Genomic DNA, 24,910 nt, shown 5'->3' on the forward strand with positions numbered 1-24,910 from the left:
TTATGAAATATTATAATGAAATTACCATTGTCATTGAACAATCAACTAAGATGCAATAATCTCGCGCCCGCAAAGAGAACGTGATTGAAATATCAGTCATGTAATGGGTTGGGGAATACGTTCGTAGCGTTTTCATATTTTCTTTTATTTTACAACGATTTTTTATTTTACATTCGATAGAGCTGTTTCTGCCCTACAGAACTGTGTTAATAGTTATAACAATAAATTAATCCATTATTTACTATTTATTATTTATTATTTCTTTTTTATTACGTGAAAGTAATAAATAAATAAAGGAATAATGTAATTTCCGTACTTGCAAACGTCATGGAATGTTTTTTTTCGCCAAACCGAATGGTTACCACGGTTAAAAATTAAATTAAATTAAATGATTTAAAAAGACGATTAGCACAGTTTTGTAGAGCAGAAACAGTTCTATCGAATTAATATTATACACTTTGTCGAACAGCAAAAAATCGTTGCAAAATAAAAAAAAAATGTAAAAACGCTGCGAACTTATTCCCCAAACCCGATAAAAATGTGAATTGACTTCGAGTACTCGAACGTTCGTAAGAATTTGGCAGGAAAGGTGGTCTGCATCGTCTTTCGTTAGCCGTACACGTTTTATCGATCAGATTTCTATTCCGAGTAGGAGACTGCTCGAACAAGAAAGACATTGGTCACTTCGGTCAAGACTTTGACGTGGCCGGACCCTGTCTACAGGTCGAGAAACTGGGCGCCCGACTGGAGAGGGCGCAGGCAGAAAAGGATAGGCTGGAGGCGAAGCTGGAAAGCTCGCAGTCGGAGCTGGGCAAGAGTAAGGCCGAGCTTGACAAAGCTGCGTCCGAGGTTGGTCGTAGCGGGGCAGACTGGGAGGCTGCCAAGCAAAGGATAACCAGGTTGGAATTGGATAACGAGAGACTCAGGCACGACGTGGAGAGGTCGCAGAGCACTTACGGCAGGAGCACCATCAACTCCACCCAGGAGATAGACAGGATCCACGAGCGGGCTGAGAAGTCGGCTGCGGAACTGAGGAGAGCGCAGGCTGAGCTCAGGGTGACGCAGGCCGATAACGAGAGAGCCAGGGCCGAGGCTGTCGCCCTACAAGAAAAGGTAATTGCTCCTCGAGATTCCCCGCGAAATATCCCTTGGGAACACCTACCCCTTAATGAACGGTGGTTTCCATCGACGAGCGACCCGTCGCGGAACAGCGGTGACCAAAGGCAGGAAGTGGTCCGTAACAGTTCCTCGTTGTCTAAACGGCAGCTGGTGTCGTTCCGCGGCGATTAATCGGCCGTCGAATCGACTTGGCAGCTTCGTTCCGCTTCCATGGACAAAGGAAACAATCGGCTTTAATCGCGATCGAACACGCGGCTGAATCGAGGATCCATCCTCCGATCCGCAGCCGAGTCTCCGCACGCGGCAATTGGATCTAATTTCCAATCACGCCCACGTTCTTACGGTCTTTTGTCGACGGCGCGAAACGAACCGGTAATGAAACTGCCGGCTAAGTGTCCGGAAAATTGCTCGCCGGCGACCTTACCGCAGGGGGAAGCCCGTTCGAGGATACCTCGAAAGTTTTCCGCGCGAATCGATCCTCCGTCTCGCGTCTCGAACCTATTTTTCTACGGATGTTTGATCGCTGCGTTCGCGCGCCACTGGAAAAAAACTGTCACCGCGAGACAAACGATCCGCGGCTTGTCGCGAGCGGTGACGAAATGGATTTCAATTAGGTGCCACGCGATAAACAGCGAGCGCATCAGCGTCGTTTTAATAACAGATCGGAGATGGCACGCGTGTAGTCACTCTAATGGCGTCGCCATTAAGGCAACGACGGTCTCGGAAGATTAACTTTGTAGCGGTGTGTTGTTACGAAGTTAAAGGAAATTAGTAAATTTCGCCCTGGCTATCCTACCTACGCTCTGCCGATCAGACAAACGAGACCAGAATTCATTACTAGACTGCGGGTTCTTCTGCGCTTGAGACAGGGATTGGTAGCTACAATTTAAAACGGTAGAGAAATTGGATTAATTGCATTTAGTATGGAATGCACGTGCTCGAATATATGACTTTTATACAATTATATCCTCTATCATTTTCCTTTACTTCATAAAGGTGTCGCGAACAGTCGTGGATTAATACATAACTGGACATACCTTAAAACGGATCAAAGTTAATATATGTAGAAATCATCATTTTCGTATAAAAAAGCATTAATTTTATCTTTTGCATTCAGTATATCTGCGTTTATTGTAATTACTCCATCAGTTTTATCCCTACCACTAATTGTTTTTATTTTAGTGCTAAAGTTATTTTTCATCAAATTTTTCACTTTCACCAATTTGGAATTTATTAATGTGATATTTGAGCCGGGGTCATAAATACCTCTGCATTCAAAGTCTCCATTTAGTGTGACTTTAACTTCAATTAGTGGGGGGAAATCTAGTTTTTTGGATCTTCTATATTGTCAATTTCCAATATAGAATTATTCGCTCTATTTTTTCCAGTATTTTTGTTCTCCTTGAACCAGCATACATTTTCTGGATGGTATCTATTCTTTTTCCTTTTTGTTCACAAATTTTACAGGGTTGCTTTGCTTCTGTTCTTATTACTTTGGGCTTAGTTTCACTTGATTTGTTGAAATTTTTGTCAACATTTTCATGTTTTCTCAACTCATTGTATACATCAGCTGGAATATTTGTAATTTGCCTGTCAATTTTATTTCTTACAAATGTCGCTGGTCCATTAGCAATAAGATCTACTAGGGTTCTATTATCCATGTTTTTATTAGACTCCAATAATAAACGTTCTTTTTTTAGTGCATACTCTAAAAGTGAGCCAGTAAAATATTTGTAGTCCAATGCATAAGTTATGGGTGACCAACCCTTATCGGCAAAAGTTAGCAAAAATTTCTCTTTCCATGTTCCCCACTCAGAGTCTAGTGTATGTTTAATCAGCATCAAATTGAACCAGTTCATTCCTGCATCATCTAAGAATAATCTTAGAGCTTCTATTTTTTCCACCTCGGATTTAATACCTGTCCTATTACATTCACCTTCAAATGTTTGCAGCCATTGGCTTGCACTCATTCTTTTTCCTTCAAATTTGTCAAGAACAAATCTTTCATATGCCCTGCTTTTTCTGCTGCTGCTCTCTCCTGTACATAAATTTTTCCAGAAGTTTCTTTACGGTGTCATCCACTTCTCCAGGGTCACAACCTTTCTTGTTGAGAGGAATTGCTTTTAGTAGATAGCCATTAAATGCCATATTTCCACTGTTGTCTTGATAATGCGATGGAATTTCCTTGGTAAGTCTTATTCAGACATTTCTGCACTGTCCACGCTTTTGCAAAGTCTTCCAAACTCTCTTGAATTCTGGTAGTTTTATGAGCTCTGTATGTACTTTGCATTGCTGGTATCCCTCTGGAACGCAGAACTTTTTTCCATTTTCATCTGTTATGGTCCTTATCATGATAGTGTTGGTTTTCTGGTCATCACCAGCAGCCATCTCAAATTCAAACTGCAGCTTTGCCATTGTGTTTGTTCCCTTTTTCCACAAACGTAACAATTCTTGATTTGTAATGTGTGGATCGTAATTAAAACACAAACCCAATTTGATTCTTAAAAAAATAAGAGAATCAAGAATTAGATGTCTCTGCTTCCAATGGAACAAATAATCCAAATTTATTGGACACACTGCTTCACTATTATTATATTCTATTTATTTGGAGAAATTATTTGTCAGTCTTCTTCTTGTCTTCTTATTTTTCGACTCTTGTCCACCTAATCGCGTCGTCTTCGTGGCTCTTGATGCCAGTCCCGTTAGGTTATGTCTTTACTGCTGTGCTACACATTCACCGCCCACTCACACACAAAGCTTACATATATTTATCATGTACCATTTAGGAGAAAGAAAAGAAAGGGGCACAGAGAGCGTACTGTTATATTACAAGGTTGTTAATTATATAGCTTGTAGGATTAAATATAAGTACTAAAAAGTACTTTATCAATAAGCATAGTTTTCTTACTATAAAAGGACATTTTGCATCCGTCGAAATTAACACAACCTAATTGCAATGTTTGGTAATTCTTAATTATGGTATATATAACAATGAAACAGACTTATTACGAGCCATTCTTGTGGTGGAAATTAATTCTTCACTTCTAAATTTGTCGTAAACTATCTTCTTAGCGATCTAAATAAACATGTATGTACCCTCGGTGGTACACGTGGCATGGAACGTGTTAAAATAGTTATCATTTACGAAAAAATTTCATCGTATGATATATTTATCCACGACTGAATCTCCAGCATTTCATACCCTAACCAACGTTGAGCTATCAATCTAGTTCTATAGCACTCGCAGTTACATTTTCCATAATTCTTCGCTTGTAAATCGATAGCCCCTCCTCGGCAACGCGAGATCGGGATTACAGATCTAGGGGACGTACCTTAGAGAAATCTTAGCACTCGAAAAAGCCTAGGAAGGCGCCTGAAAAAACGTTATCGCAATCTTTATTTCCGTGATTCCGAAGGTGGAGAAGAGTCAAGGTGAAGTCTACAGGTTGAAAGCGAGATTGGAAAATGCTCAAGGAGAGCAGGAGAGTCTCCGGGACGAGTACGATCGAGCACAAGCGTCGGTAGCCCGGCTTCACTCGGAACGGGACAAGGCGATGGCGGATCTCGAGAAGTCGCAAGAGGAACTCGAACGCACTCAGGCGACCCTTGGCAAATCACAGCTTCAGCAGGACAAACTGCAGTCTCTGCTGGATAAGACGCAGAGCGAGATGGACAAGGTGCAGGAGAAGCTGGACAAGTCGCAGTCGGAGATTCGCAGAGTAAGTAGATAGATGTTTATCTAATGTATCGCGCGAGCTCTCTAGGTGGTTTCGAACCGGGCCGATATTAAAAACCGAACTGTCCGGAACAGATGCAAATGGAACGGGAAAAACAGAACTACGATTTCGATAACCTGCAAAGCCAATTGGACCAAGCCCTCGGACAGTCGACCAGAATACAAAAGGAACGGGAAACGATTCAGCTGGAAGTGGACCGGCTGCAGGACAAATACGAGAAGGCTCAGGTAAGTGGATTCCTTCGTTGTTCCGGAGTTTCCCTGGGTTTTCTTACGAGTGAAACGGCCGTTGCCGTGAAAGCGACACGAGGCTAAAGTGATCGTCACGCTCTCGCTTCCCGCTTCCGGCAGATCATAATAATACGGCTGCAGAAAGAGCGGGACCGCTTCCAAGAGGAAATACAGAAGCTGTACGAGAAGATAGAGTTCCAGCAGAGTCAGGCGGCGAAGATGCAACGGGAGAAGGAGAGCCTGTTGTCGGAGCTCGAGCTGGTCAAGGATAGATGGGAGAAGGTGCACAACTCCCATCAGAAGCTGACGGTGAGTGTTTTCTCCTGCTCTCTTTCGCAAATCGACCGATCCTGGCCGCGGTGGTTGACTAACGAGAAACACGGTGTTCTGCTTTCTTCTCCGCGCAGCTCGAACGGGACGACGCCGTCACCGAGATTGAGATTTTGAGGGACAAGGTAGAGAAGGCGCAGTACACGATGAACAAGGCGCACGAAGACCGGGAGAACGCGAACAAAGAGTTCGAGGAGATGCGTGAGAAGTATGACAGGTAACGAGAGCTTCTTGGTTTTAACGATTTTACGTACAATATTATTGGCCAGGTTCTTCGATCAAAAATCTGTAGCCTGATAAGAACATGTAGATATCTTTGTGGGTCGGCAAGGTATTTTTGCGTTTCTGTAGACGACGCGGTTAATTATGGAATATAATCGTGTGACATTTGAACAGATCCCAGAGCGAAGTGTACCGACTGCAGAACCGCATCGAGGTGATGGAGGCGGACAAGGACAGGCTGGAGCTCGAGGCTGAAAAGCAGCAGATGCTGGCGTCGAAGAGCCGCGAAGAGGCGCGCAAGGCCCAGGATGAGCTGGCCCGCGTGCAAGAGTTGTACGACAGAGCGGCGCTTCAGTTGGGTCGCACGAAGGAGCACGAGGAGAAGTCGAAGGAGGATCTTGACAGGTTGACGGTGGACCTGGAGATGGTACGCGAGCGATACGAGAAGTCGCAGACCGAGCTGCGCCGACTGCAGAACGAGCGCGAGAAGCTGGTCGCGGACAACGAGAGGATCAGCTTCGAGCTGGAGCGCGCTCACTCGCAGCTGAACAAGACGCAGGTGGCGACGGAAAAGACGCAGGAGGAGTTGGCGCGTATGCAGCTGGAGATCGAGAAAATGTACGAGAAGCACGACCGTCAGCAGGCCGAAGTGCGGAAAGCGCAAGCGGAGGCGGAGCGGCTCCGCGTCGAGGCGGAGAGCGCGCGCGAGGAGGGCGAGAGGTACGCGGCCAGGTTCGGCAAGTACCAGGAAAGCCAAGAACGGCAGAAGGAGGAGCACGAATACGCGAAGCTGGAGGTGGAGCGGCTCCGCGACCGGCTGGAGAAGGCGCTGGCGGAGCTCGAGCGAGCGAGGAAGGCCGAGCAGGACGCCTCGAGGCTGCGCGCCGATTTGGAGCGTGCGGAGGGGGTGCGAGGTAAATACCAGTACGAGCAGGAGAAGTGGCAGAGCGAGGGTAGTAGGCTACAGCAGGAGGTGGATAAGCTGCGGGAGCGTCTGGAGGGCCGCGAGTCGGAGCTGAAGAGGACGCAGACCAGCCACGCCGAGCTCGAGGCGAAGCTGCACGAGACGCAGCTTCAGCTCGAGCGGGCGCGCGAGGATGCGACCAAGGCGAACGCAGCGCAGGAACGGAATCGCGGCGAGATCGAGCGGGCTAAAATCGAAACCGAGAAGATACGCGACCGTCACGACAAGGTGAAGGCGAGAGCGGACGCCCTGGAGGCGGACAACGAGAAGCTCCGCGTCGAGATTGTCCGGCTCGAGAGGCTGATGCAAACCGAGGGTAAGACCAGATCGGAGAGCGCGAGCATCGAGGTCGAACGGCTGCGCGCCAGCCTCGACAAGGCGATCCTCGCTCGCGATAATGTGGAGCTCGAGGCGGGCAGGCTGGCCAAGGAGCTCGAGAAGACGCTCGTGCAGACCGCCAAGCACCAAGAAGCAGCCGAGGCGAACAAGAAGGAGATGGAACGTGTCATCTCAGTGATTCAACTGCTCAGAGAAGATCGGGACGCGCTCAGGCAGCAGCTGCAACAACAGCAACAGCAACAGCAACAACAGCAACAGCAGCAACAACAGCAACAGCAACAGCAGATGGTAGGCAACGAGGAGATGGCCCGTCTACAGCACGAGCTTCAGATCGCGATGCGAGATCGGGACAAGAACGCGGCGATCCTAGAGAACCGGGAGAAACATTGGGAGAAGATCGAGAAGGTGAAGGAGAAGCTCGAGGCGGAGGGGAAGCAACTGCAGGTGGAACGGGATCAGCTGGTGATACAGCTCGAGAAGTCGCAGGAGATGCTGGTCAACTTCCAGCAGGAGTTGAACGCGAACGAGGCCGAGCTGGAGCGTCAACGAGAGGAAGTGCGACGGCTGCAGCAGCTTCAGCAACAGAGGGCGCACGCCCAGACGCCGGACAGAGCCGCGAAGGAGGCCCTAGACGCGCAGATGCGGGAGGTGCACCGGCTGACGCAGCAGGTCCAGAACCTGACGCAGACACAGACCAAGGAACGGCAGAGAGCCGAGCAGGCCGAGAAACGGGTGCAGGAACTGAACAAGCAGATCGCCTCGAGGGACACATCGGCCGGCGGAAGCGAGGCGCAGCTCGAGCAATGGCGGAAGGTCTGCGAGACGGAGAGGCAGCGGGCGGACGCGGCCGAACGACAGGCGGTCGAGCTGCAAAAGCGAATCCAGACGACCGAGAGGCAGCTGCACGCGCAGCAACAGCAGATCCAACAGATGCAGCAGACCATTCAGCAGCTACAGCAGCAGCAGCAGCAGCAGCCGCAACCGTCACAGCAGAACGGCCAGGAGGCCGCCAGGCTGCAAAAGGAGCTTGAACACGCGCGAAAGGAGTCCGCTCAGCAGGCTGTCGAGCGCGAGCGGTTTCAGGCGCAGATCGAAATGCTGTGCCAGGAACTCGAGAAATCACAGGTTAGCAGCACCGACCTGCACTCGCTCGCGCTCACCCACAACACATCGCCTACACCCGCACTCTGTCTGCACTCTGTCGCCCGGCAAACAATCGTTGCTTTGCCTTTGGCTGACATAATAGTTGTCGACCGGCTGCCGACACAGAGCCGCGCGGCCTCTCAAGTCTCTCTATGTCTTCCCATTTCAACCGCAGCCTCTGCCTTCGTCGTCGACGAAGCAGAATCTCGCCCACAGCTCATAAACACGCCGCAAAAAAATAGAAATTATAAATACATATATATATGCATTAAATATACATATATATATACATATATATATATATCGAAATAGAGATCTAGAACTGATCGAGCGATCATGTATATATACATACGTATACAGATGTTCAACCGGATACGATGCACCCCGCACATCATTCTCATCTTTGTGTTGCGTACATGTATAATCTCGGGGCGTCCGTCACACTTCACAGCGAAGCAACATCGCCTTCACCATTATTCATCTTCCAAAGTTCAAAGACCATCACTCCCGATCCCAGCCATTTGCGACTCAAGCACAGCCATTCGCGCTCATTTGCTCTATATATTTTACGTTCGTTTCTTTGTTCGACTATGTTACGCCGTTCTGTCCTTAATTCTGTTATGTTTATTGTTGTTTGTTATTGCCGTCCGCGACGGCGGGGCGACGAAACGAACCGACCGGGATCGCTTTTCCTTCCCGTTGCGTCCAGCTTGATGATAATCTCGTCCCAACGAGAATCGAAGCGTCGCGACCGTATCGTCCCCCGCGTCGCGCGAACTTATTTCGTACACGTTATTGTTATCGCTATTGTTCTGTTGCGCGTCCAACGAGGCGACCAGAAAATTACTTTACGAGCATTTTCCGTTTATCCTGGTTTTCCATTTGGACGAGCATGCACTGTATCGATGCCAGAGATAGAAAATGATTGTTCCGTACGGAAATTGGCCGTTCACCAGCCATTCATCGATTGCATCTTGTTACATCTTGTACATTTTTTATCTCCAAGCGTACGGTGCGAGGAAACGTGTATTCGCGCGCTGCTGATTCGCTTTCGACAGCTTATGGCATTGATCAGAAATTCGACTCTCGACTGGACGGCCGTTATCGGACAGTCGACTGGAAAGAACCAGCAGCGCGCGAATACCACTTTCCTCTCATCGTATACTTCTGTATGTATTTGTACATATATAGTTCGCCGTGAAAACTGCGGGAGAGCATTCTCCTCGTCTGTACGCGCGACTCGTTTTCCATCGCGTGTCGCAGCGTCTGTCGGATGTTGCGATCGCGCGCCGTAACGATCGCGATTTATCGAGAGCAAACGAATGATGTGTACATTGTCGAATTGGCGCGCGTTAGTTGACCCACAGCCACGAGATCCCTAGCAAGCCGCGAACATTTGGCGCGGAATGGCCGCGGCTTTCTTAAATTCGCCTAGCAAGTAGCTGATCCCCGTGTCGAGCTCTCTATTCACAACGACTGGTTTCGACCTCGACAGGTGGACTTGCATCAAGCAACCAAGAAACTCCAAGCTGGCGGCGGGAAACCTGGTCCCGATACTACCCAAGAGAGGCGACAACTAGACGAACAGAAACGCCAACTGGAAGAGCAGAGAAGGCAGACGGAGGAACGAGCCAAATCCGTCGACCAGAAAGCTAGAACGGTAGAGGAGAAGGAGAGGACGCTCCAAAGTCTCGACCAGGACCTCAAGAAACGGAAAGCGAAGATGGATCAGCTGGAGCAGCAGTTACAGAGGGTGAGCATCCCTTCATATTCTCGCTTCTCTAAATCCACATGAAGGAATTTCTACTTGTGGACTCTGTTAGCGACATTTGGAGACATTTGTTGACGAAGACAAGTAGCCTCAGGGCTACAGCGTTTTCAGTTAATTTATGATATACCAAAGCCCTAGATGATGACTGGCAATTCAATATCGTGCCGATATCCAATGGGGTATACTCATTGACATATGCTGTGGGTACGGCAAGTGATCCGGAAAAGGCCTACTTATAAGAAAACTATGTTAGACGTGCTCAGCATTTATCTTAAAACCATCAATGGGCTCGGGTCTTTAATTTTTTGAATAATTTGTAACGCATCTGTTAGCGACTAGTTCATGTTGAAGAGTAACGATGTCTTCGACTCGATTTTTGTAGAGCGGTGGGTCGCCGGACAAGAGGTTGGCGGAAATGCAGAAAGCTCTCGAGGCAGCGGAGAAGGAGTTGGACAAAGCAAAAGAGGAGTCAACCAGAAGCTCCGCGGAGACCGAGAGGCTACTGCAGCTGATGCAGATGACGCAGGAAGAACAGAATACGAAAGAGAGACAAATCAGAGAACTTCAAGAGTAAGTAACAGTCTGTGCATTGTTCTGCAGGACAACAAGTATAGATAACCGTAGAACAGCAATACATTTTCCTATCTCTAAACCTGCCCGTACTGTCTAAACGGTACTCTAACTTAATTATAAATTTAACTTGAATTAATCGAGACATGTTACTTTGTTCACAGTGCACTAAAAGCCGCACAAGTCAAGTTGAAACAAGCCGCAACTGCACAGCAACAAGAGGTCAGTATGCAATCCCTTATACTACCCTACTCTCTGCTATTCCTGAAATTGATCTATGAAATGACAAATACTAATTTTTAAATATTCTGTTCGCAAGCCGGTGACTAATTACTTGTCTTCTTGAATTTCCACGCTGCTCCTGGACACGACACGCACACGCTCGCGTTATCTGCTTGCTTCATGTGTTTGCTGTCTGTCTGTGTTCGTCTGTTTGTTTGTTTGTTTGTCTTATCCATAATCGTGACGAACGTCGTGAAAACACGTCGCCGATTCCGACGAAAACTTGTGCGTTTCCGAATGTTACGGCCACGGAACCGGGTGAAAGCAGGCGGGTCCCGCCGGATTCCTAAAAAGCTTGTTCTAAGGTCGATTTTCGTTGGGGACGCCTTCTCCGTTCTTTTTAGTACAATTTGCATATTAAGCGGAAACTTTACAAGTACACGAACCGTTATTATTACGAACTAATTAAGACGAGAGGATCGTACTGACTCGCCTGATGGACAACACGCGTCAAGATATATAATTATTTTACGTAACGCCTGCGACCATTGTTAACGTATTTAATAATTATAGCGGGAAGATAATGACGATAATAACAATAATTATTGATATATATATATATATATATAAAAATATAAATATATATATAAATAAATATAGATATATATAAATATAAATATAAATATAAATGTAAAAATAACGACAGAGGACAACGGCAACAATAATGTTAATGATTACCGATGCGAAACAAAAAAAAATCTATATATATATATATACATAAATATATATACATGTATAAATACTACGGAGAAAAGACAGACGCATGTGTGTACATGTGTATATACACGTACGCCGCAGAGATATACGTATGTAGATATATAAATATAAATGTATACAGAAAACGTTTCACAATATAACAATTTGAGAAGCCGAGACACAGAAAACGGCACGGAGGGGCAGAGATGAAACGCCAAACAGATGGTCAGAAACACTTTGAGATCACCATGAGCCATGGACAATGGATTCGGCCAGCGTAAGGAGGAGTAAATTCGGAATAAAATCGGAAGCATCGATGATAGAGAGAGGAGATAGTGATCGTAGAAGGATCATCCGGTTCATGGCACGTTCGCAGCCATTCGGAGACGCACCCTAACGTCGTTCAGCACGAAATCTAATTCCCGCGTTGTTGCCCCCCACTATACCTATACCACGTTCTTTCCGTTCACCTCTTTTTTTTTCGTTACGTTTCCACCCACGTTGCCTCCGCGCACGCACCACGACCACCTACACCACGTCCACGCGCACCGACGCACGCACACAGGATCCGGAGATCACGAGACACATAGAGGACACCAGGAAGAAGGAGCTCGAGGCCAGGGACAAGCAGATCACGGTGCTGGAGCTGAAAGCGTCCTCCCTGGAGAAGCTGCTCAGAGAGCACACGTGCTCCAAGAAGATCAAGGACGCGAGGAACGAGAGCCTCGAGGGTCAGGATGCCTGGAAGAAAGAGAATCCTAAACTGAACGAGGCGAAGGACTCGTGGATGAGAGAACTGGAGGCGAAGGATAAACGGATATCACAGCTGGAGAAGGAGCTCGAGTCCTTGAAGAGCCTGATGACGGAGGATAACCAGTCGGCCAGATTCAAACGATCGAAGGAGAACGAGGTTAAAACGAAGGAGGGCTGCGAGTCCTGGAAACAGGAAATGGAAGCGAAGAACAGGCGGATCGTTGAGTTGGAGCAAGAGATGGAGTCTTTGGAGAACTTCCTCAGGGAGCATGCCGATACCGAGAGCTTGCGAGATCTAGAGATCATGGTGGAAAGGAAGAACAGAAGAATCGACGAGCTGGAGGACACCGTGGCTGAGTTCGAGGACTTCCTCAAGCAGAATCCTGACGTGAAAGAGCTGCACGAACTTCGTTGCCAAGTGACCGATGGGAATAGACGGATCCAGGAGCTGGAGAGGTGGATTCAGAAAAGCGGAGAGAACAGAGAACTGAGGATCGATCAGGAAAGGGTCGTCGAGCTGGAGGAAATGGTCACGCAACTCGAAGAATACGTCAGGAAGCACAATGTGGACGGACTGAAGATGAAACTGGAGGATCGGGAATGCAAGATCGAACAGCTGCAGAGCCGAGTTGGATGTTTGGAGAGAGAACTGTGTAAAGTTGAGGAAAACTACCGAGGTAAGAGCGATAAATGATAATAAAATAACTAGAGACACTTCAAACTACTGTAGTTAGTACTCTAGATTGTTCGGGATATCTCATTAAGTCAATTTGCAGGGAAAGAGGCACAGAAAAATTACCGAAACGCCCAGGATAGATGGACTATGATGACGCCAGACGATTTGCCCTGCAAGCGGCTGATCATGGACGAGACCAGCGAGCTACGCGAGAAGGAGCAGAAAATGAAGAAAATGGAGCACACGATCTCCGAGAAGGACAACAAGATCCAGGCGTACGAGCAGCAGATCGTCGAGAACAAGGACGAGATAACGAAGCTCAGGAAAGAGATGGCAGGCCTGAAGAAGGAGCTCAGCGAATATGACGACATCGGTGTTCTCAAGGAGGAGATCCGCGTCAGGGACGAGAGGATCCAACAGCTCGAGGACGAGGTGGATTCTCTGGAGAGAGCGTTCAACGAGAGCATAGACCTCCAGCAGGTCGAGGAGCTGGTTAACATAATCAAGGAGAAAGAGGACAAGGAACGGCTTATGTCCCAGGATTTGATAGAGAAGAGGAACAGGATCGAGGAACTGAGCGAGGCCCTCCGCGAGAGCGTCGTCATCACCAGCGAGAGCGAGAAGAAATGGAGGAATGAAGAAACGTTAACGAAGGAAGCCTTGCAAAGAGTAAGCACGAATGATTCAGTAACATCGAACTTATATGACACAGGTTTTGCATTCCAAATGAGTAATATCTAGACTGGTCACTTAATTTTGACTTGTAGGAGAGAGATCTTGAAGTGCAAACCCTGTACACCCTCTAACAATCTAACAACTTTTCACGATCGTTCTCAGGTAGCAAAATTGCAGCAGAGGATCGCGTCGATGCAGTCAGCTTCAGCGTTGAAATGCATCACCTGTCAACCGCTTCTTTCCAAGTTGTATAAGTACGAAACCAGGCTCGAGAAGCTCACGGAGGAAAGAACTGCACAGTTGGAAGATCTGCGGCAGATGAAGTGAGTAGCTCGGATGTGATAGCTTCCTTAAAGATGCCTCTACCTGTAAAATCGCGTTGTTATTACAGGCGTGAAGCTTTGAAAGCTGCTGTGTCCGAGAAAGACGCGCACCTGGCTCTGCTGGAGCTGACCGGTTTCAAGAATACCGCACAGTCGAAACAAGCTGAGGAACTGAAAGCGGACAGAAAAAGGCTGTTGGACACGCTAAAGAAAGAGGTGCTATGCTCATTAAAGATAAGGAACGATAGACCAGAGCTGTTCAACAGGCTTCGCAACCAACATTCAAATGGTGTTTGCCCTGGGCTGAGAATCGCTGCTCGCGTAAACTACTTGTTGAATAGCTCTACGATAAGCGATTCTTGTACAGACTTTAATGCTCATTAACGTTGCAGGATGAGAAAAGCATCGAGTTGTCGGCGGAGTTTAATTTATCCGGCTCGGAAGGGACACCGCATTTGCTTACGAGAGTTCTGGAAGCGTCTGACAACGAAGAAGACACTTTGAATGATCGTCACAGCGATTCAAGTTCCCCGAGACCGGCCACGAAGAACGGCGACAGCTGCGAGCAATCGTGAGTTGGACATCAAATATAGTGAAACCAAAAACAGCGAGATAATTAGAGGAAAGATGCCAGGCAACCACAAATCAAGATTCATCCAGTGGCTGTAGCACACAATTTGGACGGCTGCGACCTTCGTTGGTGATATTTTGTGTCACTATTATTCTAATTTGTTCCATGAGATCTTTTATGGAAAACTTTTGGCATCTTCCCTCGAATGATCGTATCATTGTCGAACCTGGACGACGCTCTGGTTGTTTTCCAGGACAAGGAAGGCATCAAAGGGATCGGAGTCGAAAGGCAGGCCAGACCAGCCGAAGATTGATCAGCAGGATAGCAGATAAGTACTCGAGGCCAGCTACGGTCAATTACGGTGTAGAAAGCAAATATCGGTCTCTCTTCGTTTCTTCGATGTTGTCATGTGCACACACACACGCAACCGTAGAGGCAGTCTAGAGCATTTCTAGAGTCTTAGCAAAAAAAAAAAAAACGAGAGCGACTGCGAACAGAAAGATACCTCATCGACACCAACAGCGACGGTACCGACAGACAGCATTCTACCTACGCGTCGTTCACCACAATCACTCTCGTCACTTCACCAAAAAAAAAAAAAAGAAAAAAAAAACAAACCAAAAGTATCGTTCGCGGTCATCATTCGTTTTCATCGTCATACGTCATTCCGATCACACAATCATCATCCGAGCACGTCGCCTTTGCGATATTCCAAGAGACCAACGGAGGAGAGGATCAAATATCCGCGGGGCAGTGGCAGGCCTCGTTTAAAAGAGATTGTAAACGGGGCTGGCCATTCCACGAGGACTTCTCAGAAGAGACATCATCGATCTGTCGGCAGAACCCTCGTACGATTAGAGGAGAAAACAGCGATGGTGTAAACCGTCTCCGACTGGTAGAGGTGCTGCCATGCGACGGAACGTGTGGACAGCTGGTTCCGAGCGCAACGCGTTCACGGTTTCCGTTCATCTGCGAAACGATTATGTCGTCGCTTAAGAACCTCGCGAGACTTCGATGATCGGTGAGCTTGAGACCCTACGAAACTCGACGGTCTACCGTGGCGGACTGTTCGATGACCAGGCGAGAAGAACCAGAAACGGAGCATCGACGGAAGGATCCAGTATACTTGTTGCGATAGAATCTTAGATAGTTTTTTTCAGTAGACCAGTTGGTTGCATGTTTCCGAGTCCTCCGGTGATGCTCTGTTTCCGAACGAGGAACCGAACACGTTGATCGTTACCGATTGCCGGTCGAGTTTCGTGCTTCGGTATAGAACGCACGGAAACGATTTCAACGGGGAAACGCGAGAACGCGGTGGAGATCGTGAACACGACACGAGGGTGGCGGTTCGTTTGCGACAGAGAACGTACGCGTATCATTGAAACTATCCGGCCAGAGAATCACGGTGTTACCTGCCATCGACTCCCTCCCGTTGCCGATCAACTTTTTATCCCCCCATCGTTCGCGATCCGAGTGATTCGGAACGAGCCGTAATCGAAAGAAAACTAAAACAGTCGTGCACAGCGCCACAGTCATTCCGCGAACGCTTCGTTGACGTTCGCTCCCGCGAAACAGTCCCCTTCCCTTTTTTCTGGATTTCTCATCACGGGTCCAAAAGATCAGCGTTGTACAACGACCGCTAGGTTCTAGGCTACAAAGGAACGGAGAATAGGGGGATGAGTTCGAGGAAGAGAATAACAGTAGGAAATCGTTGCACACCATATAAATTCTCCTCACAATGGCGTTTTCCGGAATTTATGGGAATTAAAGAAAGAGAGAAAGAAAGAGAGACATGTAGAAAGAGAGAGAGAGAGCCAAGAGGATCAATGGAAAGGAAAGGCAACTCGAGTCATGGTACCGATTAGTTATCAAGATGACAATAAACGAACGTTTCGAGCGTCTGGCGTGTCGCTTGGCGGCCTCGCGATGCGCGGACGAGACGCACGAAGAGAACCCGCGCGAAGATAACGTATTTCGAGTCGAGGCATTCGTCGATCCACCTATGAATTCCGAGTCTTCGTCGTCGTGGTTGTTATCCGGTTTTGTATAGAGCCGTTTCGTGGTACGCGAGCACGCGGGGACGATTTTCATCGAATTAAATAGTAACACGTCGTGAAACGCGTGCTACCGCGTCACCGTTCTGTATATATAAGTATAAACAAAAGGATAAAACATGCAGGTAACGCTAATAAACGCAGTGTACACAGTTGTAGCATAATCGCTAGGGGGGCATAACCGCCATTCGTATTTACTCGAGCTACGATTATTACGGAGTGTATAGAGACCGTTTGACCCACCCATCGGGTACGACTTCCATATAGTTTCTCAAGCCTCGATCACTTACGTTGACAGAGCCGTGTAGATGTTTATAATGTTGTTACGGACCTTTCGCGCTAGAACGATATTTATGGAAACTGTTGGGAAATATAGTACGTATAAGCGAGAGAAACGTTTACGGTAGATTCGGTGTGGACACGGTTACCGATGTTGTTTCTACTATGGAGGACACGCGCACGCCTAAAGTCTTCGGCCGCGTCCGCGCCCGTGGCCGTGCCTCGACGGCGCGCGATCTCATCGGAGCGGTAAAGATTTTTCAATTTCGTTTCACTGTCTAGAGTCATTGATTGTTCGGACAAGCGCGTCGCGGGACGAGGCTCGTCGACGAACGCGCGCGTAGCTTTCTGCTTTCTCCTTTCTTTCGTTCGTCGAGTGCGTCGGAAACAATGGGGAATTAAAAGTTTTCTTCGTGCATCGGTCGAGATCGCGCATTCGGGACAGCCGTCAAGACGAGCGTCGCAGACGCGAGCAAGAAGACAATTGGCAGGAAGCTGATTTCCCGACGAGGATGGACGCGCGACCGCGTGAAACACGCTGATCGCTTTCCGAGACGGTCGCGAGACTGGACGGAACTCTCCGTAGCCGAATCTCGAGGCGATCAAGAGAGGGGAGATCCCTTCGGGAAAGGGATAGATCGGCGGACCGAATGTATCCGTAGGAAGCACGAGCGAGCGACGGTGTTCGTGGCGCGTCGAGGACGATCGCGTAGGATTAGTCCTCGAGCGTAGATGGTCGGCGTGCAGCGAGAGCGGTCGACGCACCGAGACAACGGGGATATCAGGATCGTGAAACACGAGGCACTAAGCGAGATCGTAGGAAGACGAGTCCTTTTTGTAAATAGTCGACGTTTCTTCGATAGGCCCACCGGTAGTCGTGGTCCCACACCTGTGTCCGCTTCCGGTTCTGTACCCATTCCTGTGCGCAGCTTCGAGCCGGGCGTCGAAGGCCGCAAAGAGAAGTTGGCAGGGCCAAACGCTAGGCCCGATCCGTTTGAATAAGGTGCTCATACGAATTCATAATTATCCAGTCGCGTTTCTGTCCATGAACTATCTCTAAAGAGACACGTGTAATATAGTCTCTCGTCTTCTTCTCTCCGCCGGAACGAAGATTGCCTCCGACGCTCGGACAAACCTGCGCAACTAGTCTAGAGGAGACATATGTAACTACGTGTATACATAGATATATCTCGCTAAACGAATTTCTCGAGAGTTTAACCATTTGAACGCCGGACGTTTTCGATCGATCGCGGGGACGAAGATGCCTGGGTCCGGCTCAAGCTCGTCAATTTTCTGATGCATTCGCGATCGTTGTGGTATATCGCCGGGCAACGGGGTATTCTAAAAATCTTAGACGAGGAAGGACCCAGGCAACGTTGACCACGGATCGAACTGTCTAACGCGCGACTAGATGAAAGCGCGTGGTTCCCGTGTAAAGGCCCAGGGATTCCCAACAGAGGAACAGACACGCGACGAAACGCTGCGGGACGGTGAAGAGATTTCCGTTGTCCGTGCAAGAATCGCGCGCGTCGTTTCGTTGCGGACAGCTTCGAAATTTTCCGGTCGAACGACCCGGTCCACCGTCGCGGAATTGAACAGGCCCGTGAGCGACGCGGAACGAAGCGCGTCGCCCTGTCTCCGCGAGGACTGATTTACGCGCGAGGATGTTGTCGCCACAACGTATTGCTCCCCGTTTCCAATGAAGAAGGCCCCGCGGTTCTTTTGTTTTCGTTCGAAAGAGTGCCAGGACGCGCTTCGGCCCAGCTCGCTCGCTGTATACATATTATATGTATATATAATTAAATCTATACAAATATCGTCGTGTCTGCCGTACGGAGAATTAAATGACGTGTTGAAAGTGTAAAATTTTATCGTTAATACTTTGAAAAAAAATGAAAACGCAAAAAGATGCTCCCTGGAATTTCGCGAGCGAAACGGAAACGCGTAACTGTCTCGTCGCTGGCGCGTGTGTAACACTTTTGTCCGCTCGGTCACCAGAGCCAGCGAACGAGGAACCTTTACTCCCGCGGAGGACTTATATCACTTGCGAGACTCTACCTATTATAGAAGCTAGATTTTACGCTGGAATCGAAGGGCATCGGATCCATTCGCAGGACAGACAATCGCCGAGAACGACACGGCTGTCGCGGTACTTGCCTCGTCGAATCGTCTTTGCCTGTCCTGCGTGGCTGAAGAAAATCAGAATCCCGTCACCGGCCTGTATTCGATCGCGGAGATGCTCCACCGTCGACTCTTGTCTCGATCCAGGCCGCCGTTGACGGAAGAAACCTCGCAGTCGCCGCGTCGGGTGCTGACGTACGGTCGATTGCTATGCCGGCGTTCGAGTCTCCGGCGCGATGGACTAGCGACGCGTCAGAACCGTGTAAGGAATAATAGGGCGGAAGCGAACGAGATCGACGGAAACCGGCTGTCAAAATTTCCTAGAACAACCCGAGAATGTTGACACTCTTCGATGTGTATCTTCGTGGACATTTAACTTGTTAATCGGGACGAACGAACCACTTTTTAGTCAACCTTTTTTGATAAATATTCTAGATTTTAATTGCATTATTATACATTGGTAGAATGTTTCTAAGTTTTATTTGAGATGTAATCTACTTGGAAACAGAGTCTGTTGTCTTCGCTCTTCTTTCGTGAATTCTCGAATCAAAAATGGATTGTAGTCAGCCGTTTAGCATTGAAACTTTACTCAACTTATTTTCGATTTTATACAGCAAATAAACATGTGTTAGCATATATTTAAATAATTAAAATAATGTGTCGGTGGCGAATGATCGAACAAATAACATCTTTCACAAAATCGGAAAGCGCGTGAACGTCTTGTATTTACTCTTAAGTAAAATATATAACACGATTTACAATTAAAAATTTTTCTCCTAGGTTTCTATTATGATTTTAAACTTGGTCTTCGACGCCCGTTTGACAGATTAAAGACGAAAACGACTCCAGACAATCGAACCACGTGGCTGTCCATGCCACCACACGATAATCAAAGACACCGCAATCTACTGTACGAAGGTGGTCCAACTTCGTTTTACCTCTTGCTTCTAATTACCCCCGATAATCTGACTAGAACGTTTAGGTAGCTCGAGACGTATAATTTTGGTAAACGAAGAGTGTCCATTCTCGCGAACGTCGCGACGGGTTTAATTCCTTTAATCGTTAATCGCTGGATCGAGAAAGAGACGGGCGGGGAGGGGCATGTCCTAAGAGGAACATAGTGGCGAGGGAGGTTAGGAAGAATAAAAAGAAAAAAAACTTGAAACGGTTTAGTAAACGTGTACCACCGTCATATCAAGCCTATATCATCGTGTTACATTATATACATATTATATAGCTAAGCAGAAGAAAAATTAATATTATCGTTAATCGACACAATTGTTAAATGAAGGAGTGACTGTGTTTCGTGTGAGTGTTGCGCCGGTGGAGAACAATGAACATAAAAAGACAAAATCGAAAAAAAAAGGAAAAGAAACGGAAACGGAGAAACGAAAAAAAAAAAAAGAAGAAAAGTCTTTCTTTCGATCGCTCGAGGATTGAGAGGGCCTGAGAGAAAGTTTTTTCGAATCTTACGAATCTTCTACTACTGGCACTCTTTTTATTGTCCAAACACGCTCGATTATCCACTTCCAATCAGTAATAAAACAATCGTTCCAACACTTTATCATCGTAACCCGTCTCTTAATTAGATGACTAAACAAGGTTGTAACCGTAGGATGTATAATCGCTTCGAGCAATTGATCACTTATCTTGGATTTTAAGACTGTTTAAAGAATAAATCTCCGAAAGCGAGATACGCGAGAAAATGCTTCGATGTTGCGTCTCGTTCTATTTAAAATAGTCTGTCCTCGAACATGTGTTGGATACTTGACAAGCAAAAGACGAGTGAGTGGTCCTAAGGGGGTGAAAAAACGCGCGACGGTCGACCCTCTGCTCGCTAAATTCTATTCGTTCGACCGACCAGTTTGCCCGAGTCGATGCGGCCTCGGTCGTTCCCACCGAACTTTCATTGCGGTTGCTCGTCAATTTTTCGTTGTACATATCCGTGTCGCGACAAAACGTTAAGAAAGTCCCTGGACGGTGTTCCAGTCAGAATACACATTTCTTCGGGCGTTTGCGTTCGTCGAGCACAGGGTCGACCACCCCGGTCGCGCTTCAACGAAACAGGCGAATCAATGAAACGGTAGAAACGAAACCAGAGGATAGGGTTTGCAAGGAAATCCGATGGTTCCGGTCCCACACTCGAGTGATCCTAAGCTGAGACTGTTCCGTGGAACACAGAGTGTGAATGCTTAGCGGGGAAGCGAGTTGAAACGGTGAGAGCGCGTGAACGAGGCCGTCTCGATATTATTTTTCGACTCGACTGTTTAGTATCTACGATGAAAAACGTTTTTATGTGAAATATTGCGCAAGGAAAGCCGTCGCGGCGTCACGTCTCTGTCCACGTTGGAATCGCGGTTGCCCGACGAACTAATTCTTCCCGTTTTCCGGAGAGAAAAAGAAACAAACGTGTCCATGGTCCCGCGATTAATCTCCATTGACGAAGGAAACGTGATCGAGAAAACGAATCGATCAGGCCGCGAGTCCTCCTGGAACCGACGCCGCGACGACGTGGCTCCTCCTGCCCCCTTTTTTTATTCTCCAATTTCTACGTGTTTAATCGTTAAGTGTAACAGAGCATCTAAAAGAGAGAAGAAAAAGAGAACATGAGAATATGTGTGTGTGCGTGCGTGCGTGCGTGCGAGCAGGGAAAAAGACGAGAGAATGAATGAGTGAGAGAGAGAGAGTGCTAAAGCAAGTAAAGATACGTTGACGATCCAAAAACGGCGAAGCTTCGAGTTCGATCGTTCGCTTTAAAGACGCAATACGACTTTCGATCGCGTGTACATACCTAGAAGGAACACGATAATAATTCGTATCCGTGTGCATGCGTGCGACAGAAAGAAAGAAAGAAAGAAAGAAAGAGAGAAAGAGTATAAGAACAGCGTGTGAAAGAAAGCTAAACGATACGAACGGAACGTATAAGACAGCGGAAAGCAAGTTTAAGTCTAGTCTTACACGACGCTTCAATAAACCGTGCGAACGACGATCGCCGGGATCGAGGGATCCTATCGCGGCGCGACGCACGTTTCTTCTTTCGATTTCTCTTGTCAGTAATGCGCCCGCGATAGCAGCCTCCGATCGACGGGCGCGTCGCGACGGATGGTGTCAGCGGATGAGGGCGACGAGGCTAGCAGTAAGTTTAACAAGTAAGCTAAGATAAACTATAAATGAAGATAACAAACAAAAGATTAAAAAAACAAGTAAACAGTTTTATTGAAGTACATTGTTGCAACTGCCATGCTGTGTGCCATTATATAAACGAGTCGTGTTTGTCGTAACGAGCAAAAAAAAAAAAAATGATAATAGGTGAAAACGAAGAAACAAGCAACAATACGCGAAACGAATGTTCTCTTGCGGCGCGTTCCCGTCTGTCCGAGCTTCTTGGATGTTCGAGAAGCATCGAGACCGAATTCGTTGTCTTCTGTCTGCGATCAAGAACGAGGTTCCTCACCCATCGCATTCGAAAGCGCGCAGCATCACAACGAAGTATCCCGAAAGTCCTAGAAACGAGAAGCAGAGAGAAATGCGAACGCTTGGCCGCGTTCGTTGCGAAATAGAAAGAGAGAGAGAGAGAGAGAGAGAGTGTCGGTTCGGTGGACCAGTGAGAGATCATCGAGAGATCGGCCGGATCGATTAGCGAATGCGTGGACATGGGACCGATCTCGTGGAAGTCGCGTGCCCTTCGTCGAGCGAGAAAGAAACCATTGTACATTGTAGCGGGAAACGGAGGATGTGGAGCGTATAATTATAACAATTAATGTATACATAAGCATCTGTGTGAACGCGACCAAGCACGCGTGCACGAGATCCGAGGGATTCAAACCTTGGCGTTCGTTCGTCGCAGACCGAAGATAAAGCTACCGCGAACGAGCGAGGGTTTTTGATTTGCCAGGAAATCGTTCCTGCTTTGGGAGATCGCGAACCAAAAATAAAAGAAAAAAGAATAAGAAGAAAAACCATTAACGAAAACCAAGACATATTTTCTGTACGATTTATCCCATATTTGATTCGGATCGCGTTGCAACAAATTCCAAATAATGGCTGGCATCTTCCGCGAGATGAGAACCGGTCGCGAATCCTCTCGAACAAGCAGCCCCGTTCACTTTTTCTAATTCTTGAATAATTTATAAGGTGTGCACCGTTGTCGGCCAGCGACCGTTTCCCCGCCGGATTTTGATATAATTTCGATCGATCGGCGCGTCGCACGATGAAACGCGATTGGGGTCACGTTTCACAGTTTCGTTCGTTTCCGAGCGTAGTGCGCGGGAATGTGTATGACTGCTTGCGGTGTGCGTCTCTGTGCGTGTGTAGTTGTAGGTTTGCAACTCGATCGAAACTGTGCAAAATTAAGCGCCCGGCGTTGCATCTCGGTCAGCCGGCGTACACCGCCGTAGTAGATCCGAGCAAAAATGATCGGACGACGTTTCTGGCGGCAGGGTGCACACGCAACGCGAGACAAATGTGTTCATCGATCGTGCGGTAGAGGAATCAATAATGCGTGTGTTGCGTTTCGCCCCGAAGAGAACGCGTCGTTACTTTCGTAGTAAAAATATGAGAAAATAAAACGAACGGCAAACAAAACCCGCGCAAGAACGAATTCCTGCGTTCGCGAGAATCGATTTCGCGTGTCGTGACGTCTTCACGGAAGAATAAAAGAAGAAGATGCCGACGAGAGAGTGAGAGAGAGGGAAAGAGAGAATACGTGGGGAACGGGATACGATACCGAGTATAATCCAATTTGTTAGCTGTCAGCCGACGGTATGAAGGAAGGGTGGCGAGAGAGAGAAAAAAAAATACATGAATAATTAAGAGTAAAACAAAGATGACGTCGACCCATCATAGATTCAAGCACAATAAGGAACTATAGTAGGGCCAGGCACAATAAAATTCGGCCGTCACGTTGTAGGCAGCGATCTGTTAGAGCGACAAGTCATATAAGTATCTATATAGCGAAACTATTAAATAAACACATATTGTCTATTGTCACGAGAAGTGTATTCATTGTTAAACACCGACAACCCTTCTCCGGAACTCTGGTTTATAGACCTCTCGCAATTGAGTTAAATAAACACATCAATTAAAGAGAAATACGGTGTACTTTATTGTTCATTGATCCTGGTACATACTATCTCCGTAACAATTATTGTCTACCCTGAGCTGATGGCCGGGTGCTCGCTCTGACCCGACGAAGCACAGTTTGCTTATGCCGGTTGATGTTAACCCTTTCGCTACGGTACTTCTGCTGAACGGAGCGCCGCGACATCACTGCACGCTACGCAACGCCGATCGTCAGCGAGAATGCCGCAGCGAAGAACCCATGCTGCTTGAATGTTTTCGGACGAACAAATTTTTCTCCAAAGGGTATTTATAAATAAAGAGTATTCCAGGGTATTTCTAACGTCTTAGTATGCGCTCCTTATTTATAGTATGATAGGAAGTAACATTACACAATATAATATAATAAAACAATATAACATATTATAATACAATTCTACAAATAATACAAATAATATAACATAATATGATATAATTCTAATAATGTAACTGCGTGTGATATATTTTAAAGCATGGAGAGCCACTAAAGTGGCCCGTAGTACCTCAGTGACATCTTGCGGAGAGCCACTAAAGTGGCCCGTAGTACCTCAGTGCCATCTTGCGGAGAACCACTAAAGTGGCCCGTGCCACTATAGTGTAGTTGCGGAGAACCACTATAGTGAACGAGCCAGGAAAAACCCTTCCTTCACCACTTAAGGATCCCTAGGCAGGACTATCTCCGTAATAATTCACGCTTCGATGATTACAGTAATATTTATTGCAGAGAGACTTAACTAAAGAGAACGTGTCGTAGGACTTCGTAAGCATAAGAAGGCATTTGCTGAAATAGCAGCTATTGTCGACAGATCAGAAACTGCTTGGGTTATACGGCATCGTACAAAGTTTTTTAAAGATCGGCCTTTATTCCGATGGACTGAAAAAAAGGAGATTACCAAAACAGCCGGAAAAATGCATTGCCGCATCCATCGCTTGTGCGTAAAGAATCGTTTTTGTTCTG

General features: G+C 47.2%; 1 protein-coding gene across 11 annotated transcripts in view; it reads left to right on the forward strand.

Moving 5' to 3' along the window:
• Positions 1-23,844, forward strand: part of Brp (ELKS/RAB6-interacting/CAST family member bruchpilot) — a 118,891-nt gene extending 95,047 nt beyond the window's left edge. For 9 of the 11 annotated variants that reach the window (XM_078189821.1, XM_078189837.1, XM_078189846.1 and 6 more), the window contains 15 exons: positions 724-1,113; positions 4,536-4,838; positions 4,931-5,083; positions 5,207-5,395; positions 5,494-5,633; positions 5,813-8,066; positions 9,580-9,837; positions 10,238-10,425; positions 10,590-10,647; positions 11,969-12,833; positions 12,933-13,501; positions 13,670-13,830; positions 13,899-14,046; positions 14,223-14,401; positions 14,655-23,844. In XM_078189821.1, coding sequence (XP_078045947.1) covers positions 724-1,113; positions 4,536-4,838; positions 4,931-5,083; positions 5,207-5,395; positions 5,494-5,633; positions 5,813-8,066; positions 9,580-9,837; positions 10,238-10,425; positions 10,590-10,647; positions 11,969-12,833; positions 12,933-13,501; positions 13,670-13,830; positions 13,899-14,046; positions 14,223-14,401; positions 14,655-14,733 — 5,934 coding nt within the window. In that variant the 3' untranslated portion in view covers positions 14,734-23,844. Of the gene's footprint in view, positions 1-723; positions 1,114-4,535; positions 4,839-4,930; positions 5,084-5,206; positions 5,396-5,493; positions 5,634-5,812; positions 8,067-9,579; positions 9,838-10,237; positions 10,426-10,589; positions 10,648-10,975; positions 11,273-11,968; positions 12,834-12,932; positions 13,502-13,669; positions 13,831-13,898; positions 14,047-14,222; positions 14,402-14,654 lie in introns of those variants that run through there. The other 2 variants (XM_078189887.1, XM_078189906.1) reach the window with 1 other exon arrangement.
• The last annotated feature ends 1,066 nt before the right edge of the window (positions 23,845-24,910 follow it).

Source organism: Augochlora pura, chromosome 2 (genome assembly GCF_028453695.1).
Source record: "Augochlora pura isolate Apur16 chromosome 2, APUR_v2.2.1, whole genome shotgun sequence".
Lineage (NCBI taxonomy): Eukaryota > Metazoa > Arthropoda > Insecta > Hymenoptera > Halictidae > Augochlora > Augochlora pura.